Raw genomic sequence first — 26,675 nt, 5'->3', positions numbered from 1 at the left:
AGGCTCCGCCTCCGGCGGACCCTGTGCGCCTGACGCCGATAACTCGCCCGCTGACCCGTTCTCCGGCCCGACTTCATCGCCAAAAACGCCACACAAAGGGATCTGCTAATCTACGTGATTTTATGGCTCCATGGAATACATAAAGTTAAAGATAACCCGAGCAGTTTTCAAGAAGGTTACAAGTACAACCGCATAAAAGTCTCAGGACTGCAGTAGTTTAAAAATTGCTTTCATTTCTTTTATCAAACAGGCGTAGTAATAAGGGACCTATTTTACAGAGAGTAAGCAGCAACGTATAGTCTTAGTTTCAAGAAAGAGAAACATAATACAAAGTCAAAATAAACCTCAGCTATTGACAACCACCACTAGTATTACATATTACTTTGTCCATAAGACACAGAAATCAAAACCTATCAGACTGACTGCTTCCACTGAAGGACCTGGGATGAATTTTCCATTAACAGAAATCAGTAGTAAAACAACTTTCTCCAAAGAAAGAACACCACCAGCCACTCATATTGCATTCTAGGATGTAGTGATATTAAGGTTACACTGGAAAGACAAGTTCTCCAGAATTTTAAAATAAAAAAGATTCTTAATACAATTTGAAAAGTATAGTTCCATTGTACGCATTGTGCTTTTGAAACATTTATGTTGCAGGGATCTTTGGCAACCCAAATTCATCCACCAATACACCATCCTGTAAGAAAGAAAAAGAAGCAACGGGTTAACAACTCTCCCAAAAGCCAGAACATTTCACAGAAGCTTCCTTACTACTTCTATAAAGTGTCTATCTGCAATTGCCACTGTGTGACAGCTGGAATCAAAACAAGTGCATCAGTTCTTCCTCATTATGAAACTCTATTAAAGCCCCAAAAGCAAACATACAGAAGCTTTTCTTATGATTTTAAGACTAGAGCTGTAATGGTACACTTAAATTCTACTGGCAGTCTGACACTGTTCAATAGGAGTGATAAAATGTCATTCTAGTGATTTTAAACATAGTTAAGAGCACCCAGTACACTGTATTCTCAAATTCTCTATATGTAGGATTCATACATATAATACATAAATAGCATACATAACATTAAGCACACTTTTTTGTTCAAAGTATTAAGGAACCTAAATATCAAGCAACCAACACAAATGTGATTAACTCAAACCAAGCAAAAATGTATTTTGCTGTTAAAGAGCAAAGGACTCACTGACTCACTTTGTTTTTTGTGTCTGTAGGAGTGACCTCTGGGATTGCTGGAGCGGATGCGGCTTCATCTAAGTAGGAATTGTCTTCATCAGCTAAAAGCTCATCACCTAACGCATCTAGTTCTGAAATTGAATTATGGTGATTGAAACATTATGCAAGAAGTTCCTTTTTTGCAAGAGAAAAGTGACTCTTAGAGAAACTCATGATTCTTACTGAATGCTTACATTCAGACTCACTTCGTGTCAGTCATAAGTCAGAAATACACACACACACTGGAGGTTAACCTTGTTAACCTTGTAGCATTCCATTGGCATCTCATGTTTGTCTATGCTCTTGTTACTTCTCTTAAAGGAAATGCAGCTTTCATGTTTTAAAAAAGCTATCAAAGCTTTTTAAAACACATTTAAAGCATTTGACCAAGGAAATTAAAAAATCACTGTATAACAGTATGATGATTTTTATATTCAGTAATATTAAAAAATCATCTTTCCCCTTCCTCACCTGCTTCCAAATCATCTTCATCAATGTCTGGTGTTCCATAGCTACGACTCAGCGCCTCCTGGACTTCATTGGCTTCTTCCATCATATCTTCCAATTGATCTTGTATGTCCTGAAGCAAGAATAATTTTCAATTGATCCCTATTTACTCAAATTCAGTTTAGTAATTCTAATATATAAAGCACTCAGTTATTTTAATTTTCTTTCATTAAACCATTTTTTTTGAAGCACTATTAATACAAGTCAATGCACACATATTCAGGACAGGAGTACTTGAAAAGCAGAAAAGGTATGAAATTTAGACAAATTTACCATCTGGAAAATAAGCACTAACCTGAGTTGTGCCACAGCAGAATTTAGAAGATACATTAGCATATTTACTGGCACTGTACTTGAATACAGGTAAGGAAACAATACTTGCCTAAAGGTTTACAATGCAGGCCATTTATAAAAGACAGAATAGGAATGAGAACTTAAAGGAATTCAGCACTGGCACTGGGTAAGAGCTTAAGTACAGCATACTTCAAATTATATTTAGAGATCTCATGGGATATTTTTTATGCATTTACTGAAGACAGGGTCAGCCCTTGCTGATTTTTAGTTAGGGGTTTGGGTTTTTTGTTTGTTTGTGTTGTTGTTTATTGCTGTTGTCTGGGGCAGGTTGTTTGATTTTTTTGGGTTTTTTGTTTGGGTTTTTTTTTTTTTTTCGTTTTAGGTTTTATTCTTTTTCATCAGGCACTACCTTGAACTGGGAGGGTAAAGGACTAATCTGCATGTTACTAGTATAGGGAAACAAAAAAGGACAAAAAAGCCACAGCAGGAAGTATCCCTAACATTTATGATGAAGTGCAAGGAAAGAAGAGGAGAGATTAAAGATTAGCTCAGCAAGGAAACAATAATCACTATAATAAGGCAAGCCACTGTTTGTGCAGTACCAGAAAAATCAGGAAGGAATTATGATGGTGGTCCCATAAAAAAAGCAGACAAACTCACATGAACAAAAATAGTCATCTTGCCTTGAAGTTTATAGTCCATTCACCGTTATTTCAGTACATTATTTTTGTTCTTTATTTATTTAAACGATAAAAGCTCACCTCAATTTGATCAATCTTGACTTGCTTGTAAGCTTTCTTCATTTCTTTCACCCCTAGTTTCATTGCATCCACCTAGAAGAGTCAAACATCATGCTTGTTTCTGATGTAGCGAAGATTAAACAAATTAAACAAACACGAGATAAACAAACTGGTACCGTTGTCTTTGTATCCTTCAGTGCCTGAATAGTGTAATTAGCTTGTTCCATATTAAAAGACTGCTGCGACAGATTATCCCTCTGTTGTTCATACCTGTTTAAAAAAAAGGCAAATATTGACTTTAAAACACCACACTCTTTATTACCACAAACATTCTTAATTTATTAAGAGTTGAAAAACCAGCAGCAGTAGTCTAAAGATAGGAACAGATTTGTTGCTTTTTTTTTTTCACTAATTATACACAACTGAAGAATAAACAGTTTCATAAAAATCCAGCCATTATGCATTTCTGTGCACTTGAAGCCAACAAAGCTATTCCTGAACTAAGCTTTGTTTTAACTGACAGCAACACTATATTTGCCTAGACTGACAAAGTAGGTGAGGATACAGCAAAAGTTTAATCACCATTAGGCAGACATACATGCCATGCTCACTAATGCTGTAAAGAGAATGGAAGAATTGGCAGATGATCCAAACCACAGTGGCTCCACACTGGAGTTTTTCAGGGCAGGGAAGAGGAGGATAGGGTACCAAAAAGAAACCTTTAAGATTAACCACAGAGAAAAGAGAGACTTTAAAAATTAAAAAATAATATTTCTTAAAGCTAAACTTGTATCAAATCAAGAATGTAAACCATGTCAAGTTAAGCAAAAGAATGAAAGCATAAAAATGAACCATGAATCCCTCTAACATGAAAAGCAGGAGGTCTGAAAGACAAGGAGGATCCACATGCAAAACCTTCTGGACAACTAATGACTGCATCTATTACTGTTCCACAAGATCAGAAAGAAATGACTGAGGGATATGACAGTAGCCTATTAGGAGGGGCCCAGTAATCCCACCAGGGAAGATTAGCAGGCAGCATAGTCAAAAACCAGGGGAAAAAAAACCCTAAAGCCAGAATCAAGCAGTCCTTGTCACAATATCTAACTCAAGTACCACATTCCTTGCCATGTGATATTTTGCATTGTAAAAGTTTACTAATACTTAACTGTTGCCATGTATCACAGTGTATCAAGTCACACTTAAGTAATTGAGTGAGTCCATAAAGGTAAAATTCATCTGAGGGACATGAAATGAAAGATGATGGGAGCTTTGGCTCAAACAGCTTCTAAGATTTCCAGTTCATGGACTATGAGATATTCCAATGAAACATTCCTGAACATTTGCCATGTTCTGATTGGATCTGTTGCTGGATACTTTCAAGACAGTACACTAGATAAGACCAGACCACAGGATCATCTATCCTGTCTATTTGGTGGTTTCTGCATAGACATAATTCCCTGCACCACATCCACTCAAGTCCTCAAAGGTGGTAAACCTTTGAGAACAGGTAAATTTCCAGTATACCAGAGCAAGGTCATCAAATACAAAATTTACAGCAATCAATTAGTAATATAAAATGAGGCAATCTCTCAGAAAGTTTAGGAGCCAAACATATTTGTAATAATGAGCAGATGCAGGTCATCTTGTACCAATCCAACTTTAAATACTGGCATATAAATCATAAATATGCTGGTGCAAAATATGTAAGGAGATACTTCTGAAAGGGTTCTTCAGCATTTTGCTTTAAAGAGTGCTCAGGAGAGTACTAGAAAGACAAATAAAAATGTGCGACCGCCCATTAAAGAAAACAACCTTTTATTAACCACAAACTGAGAAAGGTCACAACTTACATTCGCTTCTGCTTTAACACTCTTAATGCTTTCTGCTTTACTGTATTCTGAAAGAAACAATAGTGTTACATTAGATAAATTATCTGACTTTACAGTTGATGATGCTGTTTAAACCTAATGCATTAGATTTAAGTTTTCCAAGATTCCTCAGTTAGTAGTGCCAAGAGTTCAACAATAGTTACATTCAGCATTTGGCCTGCATTAATGATGAACCAAACAGAAGAGTACACAAAGCTTCTCACAGAAAACACTTTCCATTTCTAGCTATTGATACATGTTTTCAGTAAGGAAAATAAAACATCAAATTTAGTCCATCAGAATTATCTTTCATTACCACATTTTAATGGTCAGCATAAAATAATACTGCAACAGGTACTTGAACAATACTGTTTATATCATATATGTTTATTTTCAGATACATTCTATATTTTAAGTTTATCCCCTTGAAAAACAGGTTGTCCTGCTACCTCTTTAGGCATAGTGTGGAGCTTTTTATTTCGGATGAGAAACAAAACAGCCTCTCTGCCAGACTTAATTCAGGTAATGAGGAAGAAGGGAAATAAGTTACTTCTCACAGAGGAATTACATTACACTCTGAAACAAATAAAAACCAATAAAACACTGTTCAAAGATGTACATCTAATAAAAATAATCCTGCAGGATCTTATCTCTCATGTGTAGGGCAAGATGCAGTTTTAAGAACCTGATGAACTGGCTAAATCACATGACAAGAAATGTGAGTCACATCCTCTCATGCTCAAATTCCACAAAAGATTCTTACCTTTGCAGGTCCCTCTCTCATTTTCTTCATTTGATCCTTATACTTCACTAGTTCTGCATCAAGCCTAGCAATTTTCTTGTCAATTGACTCAGCTCTGCTATCCACCTTTAATAATGAGGGGGAAAACAAAGAAAACAACATTCATTGAGGTTTTATTCAGGTATGGGACAAAAAAAAGAACAGCCTCTGTTGTGTTGTGTTTCTAACTGAATTGTTTCTTCACTCACTGGTTTTATAAACAATTTAGATTTTGTGAGAATCCAGAACCAGAATCAAGTGAAATAATTTCTACAAGGAGCTCAAGAAACAACACTCTGAGGGTGCAGGAAGCTCTGCCATTGTAACACGCTCTCATAATTTTAAGATGCTCCCTTGCAAACCCACTCAAGGCAGTTCTCCATTCCAGAACTTCTGGTCATACACAGTGCCAGGCACTAAAGTGGAATGGAGAACTTCTAGGTGTACCCTGCTGGCATTCCACAGAGCTCTCATTTGGGATATACTTTAAACCCTCACCGTAAGAGGGTTAAATATGACAATTACATAACTAAGCATGGATTCAATTAGCATACACAAATTCATAAAAGGCCTTTTTAAAATGAACTGACTACCCTAGCATTTCTCTGGAAACAACAAAAGAAAGCTTATTAACGTCTCATTCCAAGAAGCCTCCCTAGGGATTAGATTATAATGACATTCCAATTATAGCATAAGACAGATCAGTGCAAATTTACAATTCTGTCTCGCTAATGGTGTGGCTAAGCATGTACAACTATGTTGATTTTGATTTCAGTGACCCTTTTAAAACCCTGCTTTATGACAGCAAAAATGCATTTGCTACAGGCATCCTCAGTGGAACATCTGATATGAACGTTCCATACAAGACATTAAAGTGCCTGGGCACAGCCAGCATTGAAAAATTTGTATTAAGCTTTCTATTATCCAAATAGCTTACTAATAGCAAGAAAGAAAAAAAAATGTGATTTTTGGACTCTTCAAGATCTTTATCAGCTCACTGCATCTTTCATATCAGCCTCCACAGGGAAAAAATTTATTTATTTATATAATGGTTCTTTCAATCAGTATTAGCAGGAAACAGAGACAGAACCCCCCACATTGATTATGTAAAAATTTCACACACACATGACAGAGGACCTCAGCTTTTAAAATGAGACTGGATAGAAGAAGAGAGAATGGATCTAATTTATCCAAAAAAATAGACTGCACATTAGGACTTGAAGAGTTTGTCTCTTACTCACAAATAAGGCACACTGAGGAACATTTCATTGCTACAGAAGGGCCCCAATTTACAAAAAAGAAAGGGAATTTGAGGTTTTACACTGTGGTCACAACTATTAGCCTTTTGTTCCTATGTTTCCTATTTACTACTCTGAAAAAAAACCCACAAACTTAGAGTGTTTTTTCAAATAATAAAATTTAAAAACACTATTAATGCTTCACTTCCTGGAGCACCCTTCCTCCTACAGGCCTTGTGACAGCTTTGAGTCACTCACTGGCTCTGCCAGCAAGCATAAAAACCCCTGCCTTTATATGCAATGAATTTTAGATAACTAAACTTGTCTACACAGGAAAGAACATCCAAAACATAGGCATGATTACTGCCTAAGAGTTGTCTATGTTTTTAACAAATGCTGTATTAATCACTGCTCACCTAATAGATTTCCAAACTGACCTAATTACTACTTACCGCTGAACTAGCATGGTTAAGAGATCTTGCAAAGCAATTTGGCTCTTACAAAAGGTAGAGCAAAATGTGTCTAAGACAGAAAACACCCCAGAAGCAATAGCAGCTGAGCTTCCAAACTGCTGAATTTAACATTGTAAAGAAATAATAGAAGTTTTTTAATACCTCACACAACTATCTTCAATAATAACTCAAGTGTAATTTAAAATAAACAATCTAATCATGTCTGTAGTTTCAGCAAGACATATCCTAGAAACTCCACTGTTGTGAAAAGTCTTCCACAAATCAGACAGATAACTACACATACCTTGCCACGAAAAGTTAACTCATAAACTTCAAACTACTAAAACGAAGTGTTTCTCCCTGTGGTTACTATTAACCACCCTGCAACTCATCATTGGTTGCCAAAGTCATCACATTCATAAAATAAACATAGAATTCTTCTTTTCGGTTAATCTGCTGTTTTGCATCATTAAACTTTCAGACAGTGCAATTACAAACATCTAGAACAGGATCAAAACTGTGCTCAGCAGGATTTTTTGAGGGGAAAAAAAAAAACCTCCTAAATTCCTGGTGTTGCCAATCAAAACATCTGTTTAAACTACACTTTTATGTACCCCAAAACTCCTCTAGGATTGAACAAGCTCTTAGCAGAAGACAGACTGCTCACCTATACAAATTTTCTTTTGATTTAGCCCAACATTAGAAAATGGACATAAACTTGGAACTGGCAAAAGCAGCATGAAAAATCTAACAGACTAATAAGGAGTCAGTTGTTGTGAGGGAAACAGGGCTTCCTGCTCTTCCACTTATATTGCCAAAATAGCAAATTTAAGCACTTAGTATTTCAGATGGATTGTGGAGTTCAAGTCATCCACCAAATTTACTGTTGTTTACTGACAACAATGGGAAAATTAATCCTGATTTTCAATCAGATGCTTTATTCACTGTTCTAACAAAGTATATTTAGAGTTATGTTTGGGCTTAATAGTATTTAAAGCAATACAGATTTTTGTCAGCAAGATAAAGTACCAGGACAAACACTATGAGCACTTCTCTCTCCCCATAACAGCCAGTGGCATACACAAGAGACTGATAGGTAGCACTGACAAATATTAGGTGTTTCATTTAAAGAGTCTCTCCACTGGGCAGCAAAATAAATCTTCTGTGAGGAAAACTGTGATTTTTCCATGGAAGCTGTTTGTTGTCAGGTTCCAATGACAAAGCTTAGTTAACCTACATTTATACCACAACTACTACTGACCTTTGTTTATTGACAGATATACTCAAGAAACTCAATTTCCTTCCTTCATGTCTTAAAATTAGCTTACAACAAAAGGAGCCGCAAAACAGTGCTACAGTTTTCTTAACAAGCTTTAAAGTCAAAAAAAGACTATGAAATTACAGTTAATCTGAACATGTTTTCTTAACCCTCTTTGCAGGCAGGCCAACACAACAACAGTTGTAAAGTGCTTTGCCATGTGTTTTCTGAGCATTTCTTACTTGGTCTGAGCTTATCTGTCCATCTGCACACACCTTTGGCATCGACCCTACAGCAACCTTACTCACCCCCCAAGAGACAGAACACTCTTCTGCACTGGACAGGGAGACTGAGCTTCTTGCTCCTGCCCTGCTACAACGTGCCACGGCAGGAGTTGGCTAGTGGAGAAGTCCTCAGATGGAAATGCTGAGAACATCCATGAGGATATAAGGCGAGCCATGCCTTCCACGCTCACTGTGCGCCCCCATGTATGAGATGTGCTCCAGGCACAGGACACAAACGCAGGCGTGGGCGAATGGACATACAAAGGTACATCCGTCCCCGTGTCCGTGTGCGGACACCCAGACACGCTGACCAAAACACACCGTGTATGACACATGGCAGCGCTCGGGGACCGGCCGGGTGCGCTCTGAGTAACCTGCTCCAGGGAAGGTGTCCCGCCCCTGGCAGGGGGGTTGGAGCTAGGTGGTCTTTAAGATCCCCTCCAACCCAAGCCATCCCGTGGTTCTGCGATGTACATATACCCACACACGGACACACGCACGGCAGTGTCCCCACACACACATAAACATAAACACATAAACACACACACACATAAACATAAACACACACACACCCCTATGCGCCGCTGCGGTCCCTGGGGCACTGAGGCGCTCCCGCCGCGGCGGCCGGGCCGCGCAGCGCTCAGCGGGCGCGGCCGCCCGGGACGGGCACTCACCTTCCCGATGCAGTCGGTGAGGCTGGGCGGGGGCTCCTTCGGCTTCGCCTTGCCGAAGAAGCGGTTCATGGCGGCGGCGTCTCGGAGTCGCTCCCGGCCCCGGCAGCAGCGGCCCCGCTCCCGGCCGACCCGGAACCCCACGGCCGGCCCGGAACCCCGCGCCAGGCCCGCCCCGCGGAGGCGGGGCCGCGGGGAGCCGGAAGCGCGGGGCCGCGGGGAGCCGGAAGCGCGGGGCCGCGGGGAGCCGGAAGCGCGGGGCCGCGGGGAGCCGGAAGCGCGGGGCCGCGGGGAGCCGGAAGCGCGGGGCCGCGGGGAGCCGGAAGCGCGGGGCCGCGGGGAGCCGGAAGCGCGGGGCCGCGGGGAGCCGGAAGCGCGGGGCCGCGGGGAGCCGGAAGCGCGGGGCCGCGGGGAGCCGGAAGCGCGGGGCCGCGGGGAGCCGGAAGCGGGTCCCGGCTGCCCGCCCCGCCGGCAGCGGCCCCGCTCAGGGCACGCTTTGCTCCCCCAGCACACCCCCTGCAGCCAGCTTGCAGCCAGCTGCTGGGCCTGCACCGCCTGCCGGCAGCTAGCATCACCCTCGTAACGCCAGTTGCGCTGATCGGTCAAAAATGCCGGGAAAACATATAAAGTGTACCAAAACCGCGCTGTGAATCGGGAATAGTGGGGCCAGCAGGGTAAGACTGTCCCCCTGTACTCGGCACCTCGAGTGCTGTGTCCAGTTCTGGGGTGCTGAATTCAGGAAGGACATGGAGGTGCCGGAGCAAGCCCACAGAAAGGCAACAGAGCTGATGAAGGGTCTGAGCACAGGACCCGTGAGCTGCTGAGGGAGCTGGGGGTGTTTAGCCTGCAAAAAGGAGGCTCAGGAGTGACCTTTATCACTCACTACAAGCGCCTGAAAGGTGTAGCCAGGTGGGGGTTGGGCTCTTCTCCCAGGTAAGAAGTGACAGGACAAAAGGACAGACTTAAGGTGCACCAGAGGAGGTTTAGGCTGGACATTAAAATGATTTCTTCACAGAAGGAGTGCTTAGACATGGGAATGGACCACCCAGGGAAGTGGTAGTGATGCCTTAAGTTTTAGCTTTCATATTCTCCAGATGCTGTACTGCCTTAGTGTTTAATTCTGAACTTCATATAAATAGTATTAATAAGTTCTCTTCACAGCTTAGTTAGACAAAATAATCCTTTTCCAGCCTGAGAACCAAGGACACCATTGCAGCTTTGGGCCCAAAAAGTATAAACGGCAGCGAACTGAGGAGAGCAGTATGGCAGGATGGGACTTCATAACCTGAAGCTGTAATTAACAACCTGACAATTGACCCCAATATGTAAATGGACCAAAACTTCTAAAAACTCATGGCTAGTCGTCCCTCTTGTGTCCATCTTGGGCAGAGCCACAGCCGGGTTCCTGTACAGCCCAAGGCGTATCCTTTGAAGGTCTTTTAATAAATACCTACTTTATTCCCTCTTAACTCTGTTTAGCCTCTCTTCCAGGTGAGTCTCTGTAGGCATCAGTTCTCTCACTGTCCATGGAGGTGTTTAAGGAAAGACGGGATGTGGCACGCAGTGCCATGGTCCAGTCAACACGCTGGTGTTCAGTCATAGGTTGGGCTCAGTCATCTCAGAAGCCTTTTCCAACTAATGGATTATACATCATATTTGTTTTATTTATTTTTTTATATTAAGAACACTTTTTTTTTACATCAGTTACTGAGGACCTAACATGTCTTTAGGCTTCACCCACTGATCAAACTGGTCTGATGTAAGGAATCCCAGCTTTATAGCAGCTTCTTTTAACGTTGTCCCCTCTTTGTGTGCTGTTTTGGCAATCTTGGCTGCTTTATCATATCCTGTCACAAAACAAAACCAACAGGTTATCCATTTGTAATTTTAGATGATTCATCAGAGGGGAGAGAAAAGTGGGACACGGTCTTTGGAAAATTATTTGCTAGGTATTACTATTACTGCTTAAACCAATTTGCAGGAAATGCACACCAAATGTTTACTCCTTATCTGAAGTGAAAGTAAATTTTGTTATTCTGGTCTTAACGTAGATCAAAGATTTATGGGAACTTCTCCTTTAAAAAAAACTCACATTGTAATCTTTCACTTGACCTCTAATAATGATAATTTAGGAAAACAGGTACATAAATTCTCCCAATCTCCTTTTGACTCTAACCAGTTATTTTTCTAATACCCTGGCATGGCCACTGTAAGGAGTGACACAGCTTTTACAACAACAACTGGTGATGTTGAAGTAAGTTAACTTTTGACCAGACTTGGCCTTATAAGCATTGTGACAATACAAACGAAGTGTACAAAATAATGTTACCACAAAATATTTTTGTATGTTCTGAGAAGTTTTCGAGCCTTAAACCTACCTATATGTGGGTTCAGTGCTGTTACCAACATCAGAGATTCATTCATCAGTTTGTTGATCCTATCCGTATTGGCTTGGATTCCAACTACACAGTTGTCAGTGAAAGAAACACACACATCTCCTAGAAGTCTTGCAGAGTTTAAAACGTTTTTAATCTAACAAGACAAAGAAAAAAATACCAATTATTTATTCTAGATACTACTAGTTGTAAATTCTGTCACCTTTGTTCATAACCAGTGCCCTCCCTGCAATTTCCATCTATTTAACAGGCTATTTTCCTTCCAATATCTGAAGGGGGCCTACAGGGAAGGCAGAGAGGGACTCTGTCAGGACCTATAGTGATAGGACAAGGAGCAATGGGTATAGACTAAAAAAGGGGAAATTTAGGCTCAGTATCAGGAAGAAATTCTTTACTTTGAGGGTGGTGAGATACTGGAAGAGTATCTGAGGGATGCTGCAGATGCCCCAACCTTGTCAGTGTTCAAGTGTTCACTGAGGTTTTTTTCTGTCTGTAAGTTATCTGACTGTACAACTACTTAAAAAGTCCTAGATATGTAAAACTTTATGAACTTACCATCATGGGCTTAAAGACATTCAGTTCAAAGTGTCCATTGCTTCCTCCTACAGTAACCGCAACATGATTTCCCATAACTTGGGCTGCCACCATGGTCACAGCTTCACACTGGGTAGGATTCACTTTTCCTGGTTGTGAAAGGGAGAGAAAAAGGTTACCAAAGGAGAAAGAAGGGGGAAAACCAACCCATCAACCAACAGCCTTTTTCTAAATCACTTTCAATAGAAAATGTTCTGTAAAAGGTAATTTGTCTTACTCATGGGTATCTGTACACCACAGAAAATAAGGTTATTTACACAAATGATATTAAATTGACTGCACTATTCCAGTATATCAGTGAGGATTTGTAAAACAAATGGCTGCTTCAGCAATCTCCCAAGACTCTGGAAGCTTGAGGATGAGCTCAACAGCTCAACATGTGCATTGAGCTACAGCTGTTCATTACCACAGTTCTTAATAGTCAAGAGATTATAACCTGTCTTTACATGTGCAAGTTGGCATTTCTGGGAGACCCCTACCAAATCTTACTCATCTCAAGGAAAGTATTACTGATCTGTTAGAATTACTTTGTGATAAAGTTAGTACACTCTGTCAGAAAAAAAAAAGCAAAACAGAAAAACCCAAAAAAAAACCCTGCCAAACCAAACAATCAGACCAAGTTAGGGTGGCCTCCAAGCAAGTTTGTTTTATGGTTTTATCATTTTTAGACATAATCCTAGTAAGAACATTCATTGTTTGCTTTTTTAGAGCCAAGTATGTTCATGACCTACTTCTTTTATAGTTCATGATAAAGGAGGAACAACCTTAGAATAATTTTGGATGTACAATATTCCTATGTACATACTTTTTTAGGAGAGGAAAGGAATGATTACTATTCCTTTTGCTTTCTTATCCTCCCATACAATGAGATCACTGCAGTAGGGAAAATACGAGTGCATAACACTAATCATGCCAGGAAGCAGAGACCGAAGTCAAGTTACACGACAGTATTGCTACAATTGACAGATTAAAGATTATTTCAGAAAAGCCTTTACTTAAAAATTGTAGAGATCTTGCAATTCTAAAAGAAAGCTTTGAGAAGTATGCTTGTCTTAATAAAGCCATATTCTTACAGATACTACATTCCCCCATACACTAGCCAACACACAGCTATGCAAGCATTTTTATGAACATAGGTTTTGCTAAAACAGTGCAGTAGATAAAACCTGAGAGAATCACCGACTTACTGACATTTGTGACAGTGTTGGTAAACATCTGTTAAGATACAGTGGTTGAAAAAAAAAAATAAACAGGTCATTTTTCTCTGCATGTTTTCTCTGTACCTGGCATGATGCTGCTCCCTGGCTCATTTTCAGGCAGGATGAGTTCTCCCAGCCCAGAGCGTGGTCCAGAGCCCAGGAAGCGAATGTCATTAGCTATTTTCATCAGACTGCACGCCACTGTGTTCATGGCTCCACTGAGCTCCACTAAAGCATCGTGAGCTGCAAGAGCTTCAAACTTATTTGGAGCAGTGACAAAAGGCAAACCTACAGGGAGAGGGTGTAAACATTAAACCAGATAATCAAACACGTAACTAGCTTAATTAAAAATTAACAAACTTGTAAGATCATCTCTTTCCTCTAGAGCTTTCTTCACAAACATATTTCTTAAACTAAATTAAATACAAAAAGACATAATGAAAGTCACTAAAATAGAGAAGAGTATAAAATTTGAGCATCCACCTACAACAAAGGTACAAATTTCAGCCCTTCATAGTGTGTTGCATTCTAAGCACTGCTTCTGCACCACAGTGTTTTGTGAATGTCAATAATCTTTCAAAAGTTAATACAACTTAAGCATTTCTTGCATTAAATCAAGTTAGACACTTTAGACTGTTAATTGCCGTTATGCTTTCAGTTACAAGAATAGATGGTTTTGCACCATAGTGCAAGCATTAGGGAAAATAAGAAGTAATCACAATGGAAGGGAACAATAAACCAGCCAGAACATGGGAAAGCTGTATCAGACTTAGGAGGATGCCTGCCAACAGCAAGAGCACAGGAGCAATGGAAGAACAGCTCTGTTTATGTTAATTAAATGCCTGAGATAAAAGCCTAGGTTCCATGATGAAAAACATTCCTTCAAGACTTTGCCCTGGAAAGACAGTCCCAGCAGCATGGGACTGTAAAAAATTACAGGCATCACTAAGGACTGACTGTGGGCTGGATTTCTGCCCCCCAGAATGACTGATCTTTCAGCACCAGTTTGAAGGAGAGCAGCATAATTCCCATTAATTACAGTGTTCTGCACTTCCTGACAAACACCAAATCCCACCCAATTTGCATGGGCTTGTGAACTTCACAGCTGCCTTCTCAGTTACAGAGGTCCATCCAAACTTCTCCTTTTGTTCTTGCCAATAACCACCCTCTATAAGAGCATAAGGAACTTCAGGAGTCTGCCCTACTCATACAACTTGCTCATACAGGATGCAAAACATCCACTGACATGGGAGAGCTTCCTAACACCAGCAAAACATGCCCTGTACTGCTCCTGGCAGCTGTTGTTTACAGCAAGCTACTTCTCTTTCAGGGTACAAGACAGTCTTGACCCTCTGAAAGACAGTAAATAATAGATCCATTAAAACAAAAAATACTGTCACTAGCACTTTCAGATTTTACAGCAAATGTAAATGACAGATGTGCAAATTTGTTTGGGGGGCATTTGGAAAACTGATACTATGACATAAAAGATCTGGTTTAGAGATCAAAAAACTCAAGTGCACTTGTAAATTAAGTTTTAGAATCTATAAAGACAGAATAAAAAAAAAATCAGTTAACTTTTACTCTTTCATATGAAAAGAACAGAGTGGCTTTGGAAGCATTTTTTTCCTTCTTTTGTGCCAAGTTGCTGTAAATTAAGAGAGCCAGAGGAGCAAAGATCAAGACAGAAGCATTATAGTTGGGCTAATAATAGAAGTCTGAAACTGTATCCATCCAAAGAGCCTTTCTTGGATAGACACCATCATTTCAGTTACTTTCAATGCACTGAGTATTCTTGTAAAAATAATTGCACAAAAAATCCAAAGTAGAAGGCATATAACACATGGCATTACCAAAAGCTTCATGTTAAAATACAAAAACAGTTTAAGCTTATAAGAACTAGAAGATTCTAGTTTGAATTTGACTGCATGTCACATACACTGCTTTACTGATAACCCACTCCCAAATATCATTCCTCACCTGTCAGTTCAGCCACTTTAGCAGCAACTTTCTCAGCAAAGCCAATCCTTGTGTTCAATCCCGTGCCAACTGCAGTCCCACCAGCTGCCAGCTGATACACCCTTGGCATGGTGGATTCAATCCTAGCCACGCCGTATTTAATTTGTTGAACATAGCCACTAAATTCCTTTGAAAGAAAGGACAAAGTTAAGCAACAAAGACAACAACCAAGAATAAGCATCCAGATTATTTAGATTTTTAACATGATTTGACTAATTCCTTTAAAAACCTGAAGGCACTGAACTTCACTCAAATGCTAAATCTAAGCATGTTTTCATTAAGAGGAAAAGTATACATCTATTAAAGGATTGCTCCCATGCTACAAAAAAATTATACATTAAACCAATCTTAATATACAAAAGCATATACATAATGCATCTTTCTCTCACCTTTTATCTTAGTTGTGTACTTAGCAGGATCTGATTCCATAGTAAATCAGCTCCAAGATTACATTAATGTTCTCAAAAAACAAATAGAGAAATGATCTTAGGCTTCGCTCACTAAATTTAGTTAGTAAAAACTCCACCTGTGCATTCTTGGAAAAAGTCCATAAATTCTATCTGCTGTTCTATCAATTCAGTTTAATTCATTACTAAACTACTATAATATAAGCCCTTCCTGACAATATGATAACACTTGGCATCTTTTATTTACTTATTTATTTATTTATACACATAAGATTATGTATTGAAATTTTTCATTCACAATATTTAGTAGTTTTGTGTGTTGACAAAACATAACTTATATAAATTAACAGATTACAGACAACTGCCTCTTCCCTGCAATGTCAGTGTAACAGAAAAACTGCTGTGCTATCTGATAATGAAACATTATTTAAAAATAATTTCTATTTTGCTACTGTTAGAAATAAAATATATATGGAAAAAAATTAATAAAAATCATTATGTGTGTTTTAGAGTACAGCATAACCAGCAAACTCCAGTACAAACTGAAAATACTTAGGCTGAGATTCAGCCATTTTCCTATATTTTATCCTAAACTATCAATTTAATTTAGGCATCCTTAAGTTTGACTTCAGTGTGAATTTTCCAAAAAAATACATAGTTTTAAATTTTTTTTTACCTGCCCAAGTGTAAGTGGAACAGCATCTTGTGTATGAGTGCGCCCTATTTTAATGATTTGTGAAAACTCTTTGGACTTCCCTTCAAGTGCATTCTGTAGCTTCTTTAGTCCAGGTAACAAGACCTCATTAACCTCCTGGGCAGCAGCAATATGCATTGCTGTTGGGAAAGTGTCATTTGAACTCTGCGGAAAAATCAAGAAATTAATTTACAAGCTTTTCTCAACATTGCTACTGTAAGATGTACATATGTGGTTTTATTCTCTTTATCTCATGAAATATTAGAAAATAAACTAAGAGTAAGCAACTTAGGGATATTCCACAAGGTCAGTTCTTTATTGATAAATCAACTTTTTATGACTACACCCACAGAAAGTGAAATTTAATAGACTGTTCATAACAACCTTGGGACAAAAAAAAGAATTACTACGGTAGTTATGAGAGATGGCTAACAAACAGAGAGATGATTTTAAAAGAGTTGTAGGTGACTTTAAAACACATGTGTTGCTTTCATAATGTTAAATCCATAGTTCACAGACTACTGAGTAAGCACAAAGCATCAGGAAGGGAAACAACCAAGTCAGTGGCTTAATCTTTCCTTCAAGGTAGGTGAAGTTTAAGAGAGAAGCATAATAAAAATGCTTACCATGATCCAACTTTAAGAAACTGGACTTATATTTAACATCTTTAAGACTGTAGCAGTGGTTGTCGCGAGGCCACCACTGTCTTACTATATTATATATGAATTTATCTATCATTAATTAATTCAAAGTTTTTAATCTGAAAAGCTCATACTGTCACTGAAAAACAACTTAAGAGTTCATTTGAACTGAAAAAAATGGAAAATTGTTGCCAAAATTGTCCACAAAACTTTTTTTTTAACCTAAACAGTGGATACAAGAAAACTCAAAATTCCCAATTCAAAGACACAAAACTTTTTTGAAATTAAAAGCAGTATAAAACAAGTCTAACAACCTGGCTTTTGTTAACATGATCATTCGGATGCACTGGCTTTTTGCTTCCCAGTGTGCCTCCCATTATCTCAATAGCTCTGTTGCTGATGACTTCATTGACATTCATATTGGTTTGAGTTCCAGACCCAGTCTGCCACACCACCAAAGGGAAGTGATCATTTAATTTTCCTTCAGCTACCTATAATGGAAAAAACAGAGAAAAATTGTTCCACTAGGGAAAAAAAACCATAAACCTGAACATTTTATTCTCATAATTAAAATTATGCTCTGCATTATCTTTTTTAATCTACATATAGCAATTAGTGAATTTACACTAAAATAATTAAGATGTTTTTATGCAATACCAGATATTAAAAGGGAAAAAAACACTTGTTATGCCTTTTGAAGACTGAATTGTAAAATACAGAGATATATAGATTTTGATTTCATGTTCTACAGACATAGAAAATATTTTTGAAAGGTATTTTAGGTTACATCTTCTCTCTGTGTAACTGGACTCTGATATCTCTCAATAAAGTAATTTCATGCAGGGAAGTTCCAGACCTCTTACACCTGCTAACATTACACGTTGCATCAACGAAGCCAGCAGATGGCTGCCAGTCTCAAACACCTCCTTCCTATAAGGCATTCTCGTGTTTGATCAACATTGTTTGGAGCCTGCTGAATCTGAGACACATTCAGAAAGTTTTCTAAAAATGTGTTTGTAATAGTATCAAAATCTGTGCTCAGAAGTATCACACCCACATATATTAGCCTCAGTAAAACAAAGGAGCTGTTGTCGCAACTCTGAGGCTAGACAATCAGATTACCAGGATAGACCAGTCCTCCTGGAATCAGGCTGTTCAAGAAAGGATCTTCTGTATTTCCCATCCTGTACAGGGGCAACATTCCCACCTCCAAGAGTAACTTGATTCCTCGTTTTATTTCAGTTGTATTAGAAAATTACTTTGGAGGTGAGGGAAAGGGTATCATAGCAGGGTGTTTTTAGAATACAATAAAGAAAGCCACAAACAACTTCCAGAATTTATGAATCTAAACTAAGGAGCCTTAATCCACCAAAACTTCTAATGCACCTTTAACTAGGGGAACACTAGAAACCAGAAGAAGGGCCTGGATATATTCTGGAGTTCTCCAAAGCTATTGCTTCATGGGACTTAAGGTGCTACAGCTGGTAGGAGAGGATACAGCTTCTGCCAGCACTGGAATATTTTTAAGCTAGTCAGGACAAGAAAACCCTGTTTAAAATACTTCTACATAAGCAAATCTGTTGATTTATTTAAAGCAAAACACCTGGTATTATCACACCTCAAATAATGGTCACTCACAACTCTCTGAACTTGGGTGGCATTCATCAACACGTATTTGAACTTTCTATCATTTCTTTGCATGCAAGAAAGAAAATAGTAAAATATTATATTAAGTAAATGATCTCTGGAGAACAAGATTTACTAACAGGAAATGCTTTCCTCTAACAATCTGAGAAATGCAATCCCCCATCCTCCTGTGAAAAGCTTAACAAAAACACAGTGGCAGTTGCAGTATTTTGAACAGCTCATTCCTACCTCATTTGCTGCCTGTACAATGGCTTTAGCAATCTTTGGGTCGAGACCATAGTCTTGATTTACCTCAGCAGCTGCTCTCTTCAAGATGCCAAAAGCCCTTATGACTTGAACCTGAGACACAAGGGTAAGTTAAACACACAATTTCCTTCCCCCAAAGGATATGTCAACAATTTATGGTGCCTGTCTAGTTCTAAACCAAAATGCTTCTGATCTTAAATCCAGCAGCAGTCCATCAGCCAAATCAGAGAGCAATCAGCTCATCTGACCTATGCTCCCACTAACAGTGACATTCACCCAAACAGCCCAGAGGGCAGCACACAGCTGTTTTTGCCAGGCCAGGTATGCTCTGTGCATCACAAGTTACATGTATTAAAACTGAACTCGTTCCATTTCTAAAACAGACTTTTGAGGGAAAACTGACAAATTTCAGTACATGGAGAGTCAGTATGTGACAAAGCACATTAATCGCCTATGCACAACTACGCGTGACAAATGAAGTTTATATCAACTCATGAGACTCACAAGACTATTTCAATTACAAACTATATAAATGCTACATCAAATTATTCCATTTGCTTTTTCATCTTTGTAAAGATGAAAGACAGATTTATATTCATCCTGGTTATTAAAAAATAAAGCAACACTATAAAATTATTCAAAAGCAATATTCACTTTATTTAAACACAACAAGAAATACTTCCACCAGAATAATACATTGCCATAAAATTTCTATCTTTAATTAAAATTCAAAGTTGTTCATGCTTCCAGCAAAAGTCTAAGAAGAAGGTATTTAGAAGGTATTCACTTTCACATACAAAACATACTCTAGAGAAGAAGAGATTACAGATTTATATTACTTACGGGCATCCTTTCTGAAACACCTCCAATCTTGAAGTTCATTGTAGATCTTACAGTCTGGGCACCATAGTATTTGTCACTTGGGACCTTCAGTTCACCAAAGGTATCATATTCTATCCTGAAAGCCTCTTGAGAAGACTACAGAAAAGGCAAAAAAAAAAAAATCAAACACTGGCAATCAGTATATTCTTTTTGAAAGAAAGCAGTCAAGAAAAAGAAGGTGGAAAAAATACAAAGCCAAGACATGCAGCTAGTCATAGGTGTTTCTAATTATATCTTCAAAGCTGAAACATTTTTCTAGTTTGAGCAGCTGTCTCACCAAAAGTCACAACTATAAACCACTGCTGCATTCCACTGCAGCGAGGGGCACAACTCCCCCAGGCCCCGGACACTCAGACACCAGGCAGCCACCGACCACCAACAGGGAAAACAGGGCAACAGGACTGGTCTTGGCTTACCAAAATCCAGGACCCTTTATTATGACAGGGACCAAGACAAGAAATTAGGGGGTAGGGTCATGGGTTGTATATGGGTGGAGTTTAGGGTCAGGATCCAACAGTAAGAGGAGCAGGGGTCTCCAAAGTTGTGGATCAAGGAAGACAATCAATGCAAAAAACTAAGGCAGGAACATTGCAGTAGAATTTAAACCAATGAGGGTACAGAAAAACAACATTCTGAGGCCATTCCTCATTTGACAAAATGAGGTGGAGTGTCTTTTCCCAGGCTTGTGGGGGCACATCCTACAGGGTGGAGGGGTGTAATCTTCTTTAAATCATGCCCTTCGCCCCACACTGTCTGGGTAGACTCACTGCCTCCTGGGGTGAGGACACTTCACAACTCCTCCTTTTTTATTTATTTTAGAAACAGGGAATAATCTTTAAGTTAGGGCCCTAGAATAGTCTTACGTTACTTAATATTTATGGGATAACTTATAGAGGGATTACAACTCACAAAAGAGGTTCCAGAGACATAATAATGAACAATTAACATAACAACGACAATTATAGAACTAATAAATTTAGCTAAACTTGTGATAACAAACAGCCTCAATGGGAAGATTAAATGTGAAAGGGACACACATAAAAATTTAATTTTGAAACATGTAAGGAGTAGAAAGTATAGGTAAAAGTAAGGTTAATGTAATGATTAATACAACACTTAATTAAAGCCTTCTCATTCATCTCTCTACTCTCAGCTTAATACCCTTATTCTTAATAAACCACTCATTTTCCTTTTTGCTCACTCTTTCACTGTCCCCCTTTTCTTTTTCCTTCTTTCTCCTCCCTTTCTCTTCCCTTTAACAGTCTTTCAAATATTCTATATTATCACCCCTCATTATATATATCTACTATACCTATAGGTATAGTAGATATACTATATCTAGGTGTATTTTATGTAATATTTATGTATTATAACATTTCTATGTCATGTATCCATCTAGCATCTGTTATTATTTAATACAGGCACAGCTAAATTAATTTTAGCTGACAGTATTTCTTTACTTTTTGTAGAACAGCCCAATAATTTGTGATTATGTGATCACATTCATATGCAGTTCAACAAAGATTATGGAACTGACAAGAAGTAAGAACAGTTTACTCTTCCTCTTCCACACCTTGGCCAGCAAAGTCCAAATTTTCTGTGAGAAAGGTATTCATCCTTTCCCAGGAGAGGAAATTAACTTCTTTCAGAGTCCTCAGGAAGAGGGAGAAGTCTTTTTTACTTCTTTATCATGGATAGAGTAAAACAATCTCAGCCCTGTAGGCAGGGAATGTACATTCACAATGCTGGGTTCCTGACATAACCACGATCCTCAGAGGCAAGTCCTTGGGAAACAAACCTCTTATCAACAGAGTCAAGTCAGTCTTGCAGTGCTGTGAAAGAAGAAAATCAAGAAAAGCAGAGGATACAAACAGAAACACTGCTGTGCCACCATGATTCATTGACAGCCTGAGGTCTTTGTGTAGATTTGGTTCTTTCATCCCCAAAACATGTATTACTGGAAACAGTTAAAAGGCAATAAAGTTGACAAAAGATAGGGAACACCTTTCTTAAGACAAGTGACTTCTTTGTTCAGAAAACAAAATATAACCTGGGGATTGAAGGAAAACTGAGGTATAACCTGTATGAACTGCTCACTGTCTCTTCCAATACAAGACACAGGAGCCCCAAGATGCTTGTAGGAGTCAGGTTCAAAGCAAGGGAAAAGGGAGCATCGCTTCACACAAGTCACAGACTGACAAGACTGTTTGCCAGCTGATGCTGAGGATGCAAGAAGCCCACAAGACTTCAGAAAAGAGGAGGTAAGCCCTCAGAAGAAAGATCTTAACTGGGTTATTATACAGACAAACCACAAACTTAGGAAACTCCATGATGTGAAAATCATAGAATCATTAAGGTGGGAAAAGTCCTCCAAGATCACTAAGTCCAACCTGTGACCAAACATCACCATTTCAACTAACACACAGCACTAAGTGCCACACCCACTTATTTCATTAACAATTTCAGGGATGGTGATTCTGCCACTTCCTGGGCAGCCTGTTCAAATCTCTGATCACCCTTCCAGTGAACAAATTCTTCCTGATGTCCAATATCAACCTTCCCTGGGGTGCAGTCTGAGGGCATCTCCTCTCACCTTCAGAGATGAGGGCAGCCCCCACCTCCTCCAGCCTCCTTTCAAGATTTGTAGAGAGTGATAAGGTCCCCCAAGACCCCATTTCTCCACGTTAAATACCCCCAGCTCCCTCAGCTGCTTCTCACAGGACTTGTGCTCCTCACCCTTCACCAGCTTTATTGCCCTTCTCTGGACTCACTCCAGCACCTCAATGTCCTTCCAGAACTGAGAGGCCCAGAACTGGGCACAGGACTCGAGGTGTGGCCTCAGCAGCGCTGAGTACATGGAGTTGGGGTCAGAAAATGGGGAAAGCATAATCTATGTTCACACAGTTCTTACTCCTCCTTAGGAGCCCACTTCTGAACTGTTCCTCTCTTTAATAATTTTATTTGCTCCTTCTTTAAAGGGTCTCAGTGTTCTTGGACAGCACAGCTGGGTATTGGCCAGAACATCCTCTCCAGCAGTCACAACTTTCTGCCTGCCCAGGTTTGCATCACCATGGATGGCAAGCTGCAGCAGAGAGAGGGAAGTGTCCTAGCCTCTTTATGGTCCTAAGCATCATTCCCAGCCAGATGGAGACACTGCCATCAGGTACCATCAGCACATACCAGGGACACCAGCCCTGCTCACTTTGAGTACTTCAGAGGAGGTGGTGCCTGTGAACTGGGAGAAACTGCAGCCCAATCCACAAGAAGGGTTAGCTGTCACACAGCTATCCCACCCCCCCACATCTTGTGATGGCTGATGCTCTCCCAGGCACTGACTCCTCAAGAATAGAAAGCTTACTGTGGAAGAGTAAGTCATTCCTATGTTCTTTAATCCCCTTTGTCCTGCTTGAGTCCCTGAGCATTCATTTACATGCTAACAAGAAACAGAATACAGTAAATGCTTCTTTAGTAAATCACTACCAAAAACGTTTAACTGGGATGCTTGTGGGTCTTACTGTACATGTGCGCTCATTAATATTCCATCGGTTGGGATCACTGACTCACTGTCTTCAAAATCCCTGCTTTTGGCATTTGGACACCTTGTGAAAGCATGCAATGCAAAGCTCCACAGAGCTGGATAAGCAGAACCCATTCAGCTCCAAGCCCAGCTCTCAATGTCATCAGAAGTTTAATAACTGAAAGTATTTACCCTCAAACAATATTAAAAGTTAAATTACCTGTAACCTTTCAGACAAAAAAGCTAGCAGTTGCATAACTGATTCCTCAAAGTTATATAATTTCAATGTCAACAATGGTGAAACAAAGATAAACAAGATCAGTACATCCTCAAACAAGTACATTTCAACAATGAAATCATTATTAAAAAAAACAACCAACTTTCCTAGTTAATTCCACACTCATGAATTCCAATGAAGTTAACAGGGCAAGGTGCTTTAAGAAGAATGTCATTTGCTGATTCCTACTGTAACAGGTGCCATTAGGCAAAAAAGCATGTTTTTCATGCAGACTGAAGGAACCGAGGTGCAGCACTTCTCTCAGCCTGCAGCAGGCACTGTCTGAGCGTGCCTGTAACAAATACCATCCCCTTGCTCCTCGGCCAGAATTCAATCTCCTGAGCAGCTTATGAGCTGAAGATCCCAGGTCCTGTATGTAAAACTATTTCTGAAGTCACCCCCTGACCCAGAGGACCAGCTGTAAAATGGTGCATCAGTGGCACACTCCATCAACCCTCTTCTCCCCCATCCCTGGGCCTTAGGAGAAATCAAAAGCAGACTTGGAAACTCTGCCAAGTGAACCACAGTGAACTCCTGTGCGCACCTAATTTCTAACCTAGCTACAAGCAAGGCTCTGCTCACAATTACTATTCATCACATTTACAAAACTTTTTTTTTTCCTTAGAAGGCCTGGTGACAAGGTGTGGTCAGCCCTCAAAAATCCCTAGAACCTGAAGAGAGTCCAAAGCTTACAATTAAGCAAACAGAACTGTACTTCTGCCTTGTTGCAGGGAACCGATCAGAACTGATTGCACCATAAAACACCCGAGATACTCAAACAGCAGAACTGCTGCAATAATGCTTCCTGTGGAAAATCACATTCTCATTTATGGATGCAGCAAGTTTTGGCTATAAGTATTTCAACTCGAAGAAACATCAATTTTAGCATGTCAAAAGCAGTCTTTTGAGACCATCAGCATGTGCAATTTTAGTTTTAATCCTCTCCATTAGCAGAAGAAGAATGTTTCCAATTTTAAGCATTGTCCTTTTACAACACAGAGTCACAAATTCTGAAATTTACCCTTTAGAACCCAAACCGAAATATTTTACAATGTTCAGCTACAGAAGGACCACTATGACAATTCCATTTACAACAGCTCGTGCAATTTAGCTCTAAGTAAAGGCAACACAATAAACATACCAGGACCACACAAATATTTGGTTGCGTCTACATACACAAGGTGTTTTAAAACAACTCTTGCTACTGAGAAAAGCTCTACAAACATCAAAATGTGATGGCTTGGGTTTGTTGGGTGGCTGTTTTTTTAAATTTAAATACTGGTTAGTACATCTTTTGGTAGTTTCCTTTTTACACAAAAAACATAAGAGAACTTTTCCTGTAAGAATTCAAGAGCTGCTTGACTTCCAAGTCCACTGAAGGATGTTTTAAGTAGTGCTTAAAACTCTTTAAATAGAACTCTTATTTAAACTCCACGAACTCACAACACACACAGGGCTGGTCACCTTTCTGACCTGCAAAGACCAAAACATATCTCATTCTTGTAAGATTGCAGACCAGACTCATAAATACCAGGCTTTCAGCAAATGAATGAAGGCTATGATTTATAATGTTCTTCTCAGGCAATGCCAAATGGCAAAACAAAAAAGGGGAACCATCCAACAGGCCAGTGGTCTGAGTTACATATTCCACTCTGACACCAGTTTTCTTACATAGTTAAGTTTCACCCAAGTTTTTTCACTCACCGGAAAGCTTGTTTTATTAAATGCTACTTTTTACACCTTCATCAATATTACAGATTGGAAACTGCTGTTCTAGATAAATTCATTAACTATTTTAGTAAACTAAGGAATCGATAAAATCCTTAACGCACCACCTTCTGCTGAAATTCTTCTCACGGTCTACATTACCTCATTTTAAGGAGGAACTCACAAAGATACACCTGAGACTAAGGCTTCCATGCAACATCCAACGTGTTAGAACTGAGATTTGAACTTCTGTATCCAAATAGCGTTTCTGTTTCTCTGCTGAACCGCATGCAGCAGTCAAGTTCTACTCGCGTCTGAGCCGGACAATCAACTGATTATACACGAATATCTCCTGATGATGCCTGCTGGAACTATCGGGCAGTTCTCAGCTAAAAGCTCCCTAGTTTTCAGGCAGCCCCAAAGCTATTCCAATGACGAATATTCCTCTTCCTGTGAAGATACAGCTTTTTATTATTTGTCCCTCAACAGCCCCAAGAAAGCGCCTAAAATTCCTGCGGCAGCAGCTGCCGCACAGCGGGGCTCTGTGAAGCGGGTCCCGCACCAGCCCCTTTCGTGCCCGGCAGGATGCCCGCCCTGCCCGGCCACACTGCGGCGGCTCAGGGCGTGCATCCCACCGGGCAGCGCCACGGGACAGCTGCGCTGCACATCCCGGCCTGCCCGGGCCGCAGGACGGATGCGGGAAATGGCCGCAGAAGCCCGGCAGAGGATGGCGGACTCGTCTTCGCGGTGCCGGTTGCTCCCGACGGAGCAACTCGCGGGATTAAAGCCCCGCGGCAGCCGGCGGCCGCCGCTCCCCGTCACCGCCCGCTCCGCGCGGGGCAGGGGCGGAGCGAGGCGGCGGCGGCCGGCGGTGGCACTTAGAGGTCACGGCTCCCCGCTCCCCTCCCTGGGCTCACCATGGCGGCGCGGGGCGGCGCCGGGATCCAGCGGCCGGGGGCGGCGGGAGGCAGCGGGGGCGGCGGGCGGGAGAGCAGCAGGCCAGCCGAGCGGCCGAGGCGGCGGCAGGCGCGGAGTGAGCGATGCATGGTGGCGGGGGCCGGCGGCACCGCGGGGGCGGGAGGCGCGGCGGCACCGCCCCGGACGAGCGTCACGGTGCCG

At 40.3% G+C, this 26,675-nt stretch overlaps 2 protein-coding genes across 3 annotated transcripts; both read right to left on the bottom strand.

Annotated features, from left to right (window-relative positions):
- Positions 1-101: 101 nt before the first annotated feature.
- CHMP5 (charged multivesicular body protein 5) lies at positions 102-9,511 on the bottom strand. The gene is made up of 8 exons (XM_021528744.3): positions 9,334-9,511; positions 5,410-5,514; positions 4,629-4,675; positions 2,952-3,045; positions 2,797-2,868; positions 1,706-1,814; positions 1,214-1,326; positions 102-700 (listed from the first exon to the last, which is right to left on the bottom strand). Exons 1-8 carry the CDS (start codon positions 9,400-9,402, stop codon positions 650-652), a joined length of 660 nt encoding a protein of 219 aa, XP_021384419.1. The 5' UTR covers positions 9,403-9,511; the 3' UTR covers positions 102-649.
- Positions 9,512-10,969: 1,458 nt separating this feature from the next.
- On the bottom strand, positions 10,970-26,621 carry FH (fumarate hydratase). 2 transcript variants are annotated; one of them, XM_021528738.2, is made up of 10 exons: positions 26,474-26,621; positions 20,017-20,151; positions 19,156-19,266; positions 17,595-17,771; positions 16,622-16,804; positions 15,500-15,665; positions 13,604-13,807; positions 12,282-12,409; positions 11,709-11,862; positions 10,970-11,177 (listed from the first exon to the last, which is right to left on the bottom strand). In XM_021528738.2, the coding sequence occupies exons 1-10, from the start codon at positions 26,600-26,602 to the stop codon at positions 11,035-11,037; spliced, it is 1,530 nt and encodes a 509-aa protein (XP_021384413.1). In that variant the 5' UTR covers positions 26,603-26,621; the 3' UTR covers positions 10,970-11,034. The 2 variants fall into 2 exon arrangements, with proteins under 2 accessions (XP_021384413.1, XP_021384414.1); XM_021528739.3 differs by lacking the exon at positions 26,474-26,621 and adding an exon at positions 25,719-26,042.
- Positions 26,622-26,675: the final 54 nt, after the last annotated feature.

Source organism: Lonchura striata, chromosome 1 (genome assembly GCF_046129695.1).
Source record: "Lonchura striata isolate bLonStr1 chromosome 1, bLonStr1.mat, whole genome shotgun sequence".
NCBI lineage: Eukaryota > Metazoa > Chordata > Aves > Passeriformes > Estrildidae > Lonchura > Lonchura striata.
This window is presented reverse-complemented; position numbering and strand designations above follow the sequence as displayed.

What these genes read in the sequence shown, in the direction of transcription:
- FH (XM_021528738.2), bottom strand. Translation starts at nt 26,602, where the DNA reads ATGCATCGCTCACTCCGCGCCTGCCGCCGCCTCGGCCGCTCGGCTGGC. An exon ending in AGGGAGCAGCATCATGCCAG is followed by an intron (nt 12,410 to 13,603) that starts GTACAGAGAAAA and finishes TTTCACAACCAG; the next exon opens with GAAAAGTGAATCCTACCCAG. An exon ending in ATGTCTTTAAGCCCATGATG is followed by an intron (nt 11,863 to 12,281) that starts GTAAGTTCATAA and finishes TTGTCTTGTTAG; the next exon opens with ATTAAAAACGTTTTAAACTC.
- CHMP5 (XM_021528744.3), bottom strand. Translation starts at nt 9,402, where the DNA reads ATGAACCGCTTCTTCGGCAAGGCGAAGCCGAAGGAGCCCCCGCCCAGC. An exon ending in TGAGAGAGGGACCTGCAAAG is followed by an intron (nt 4,676 to 5,409) that starts GTAAGAATCTTT and finishes TGTTTCTTTCAG; the next exon opens with AATACAGTAAAGCAGAAAGC. An exon ending in TCAAGATTGATCAAATTGAG is followed by an intron (nt 1,815 to 2,796) that starts GTGAGCTTTTAT and finishes TTCTTGCTTCAG; the next exon opens with GACATACAAGATCAATTGGA.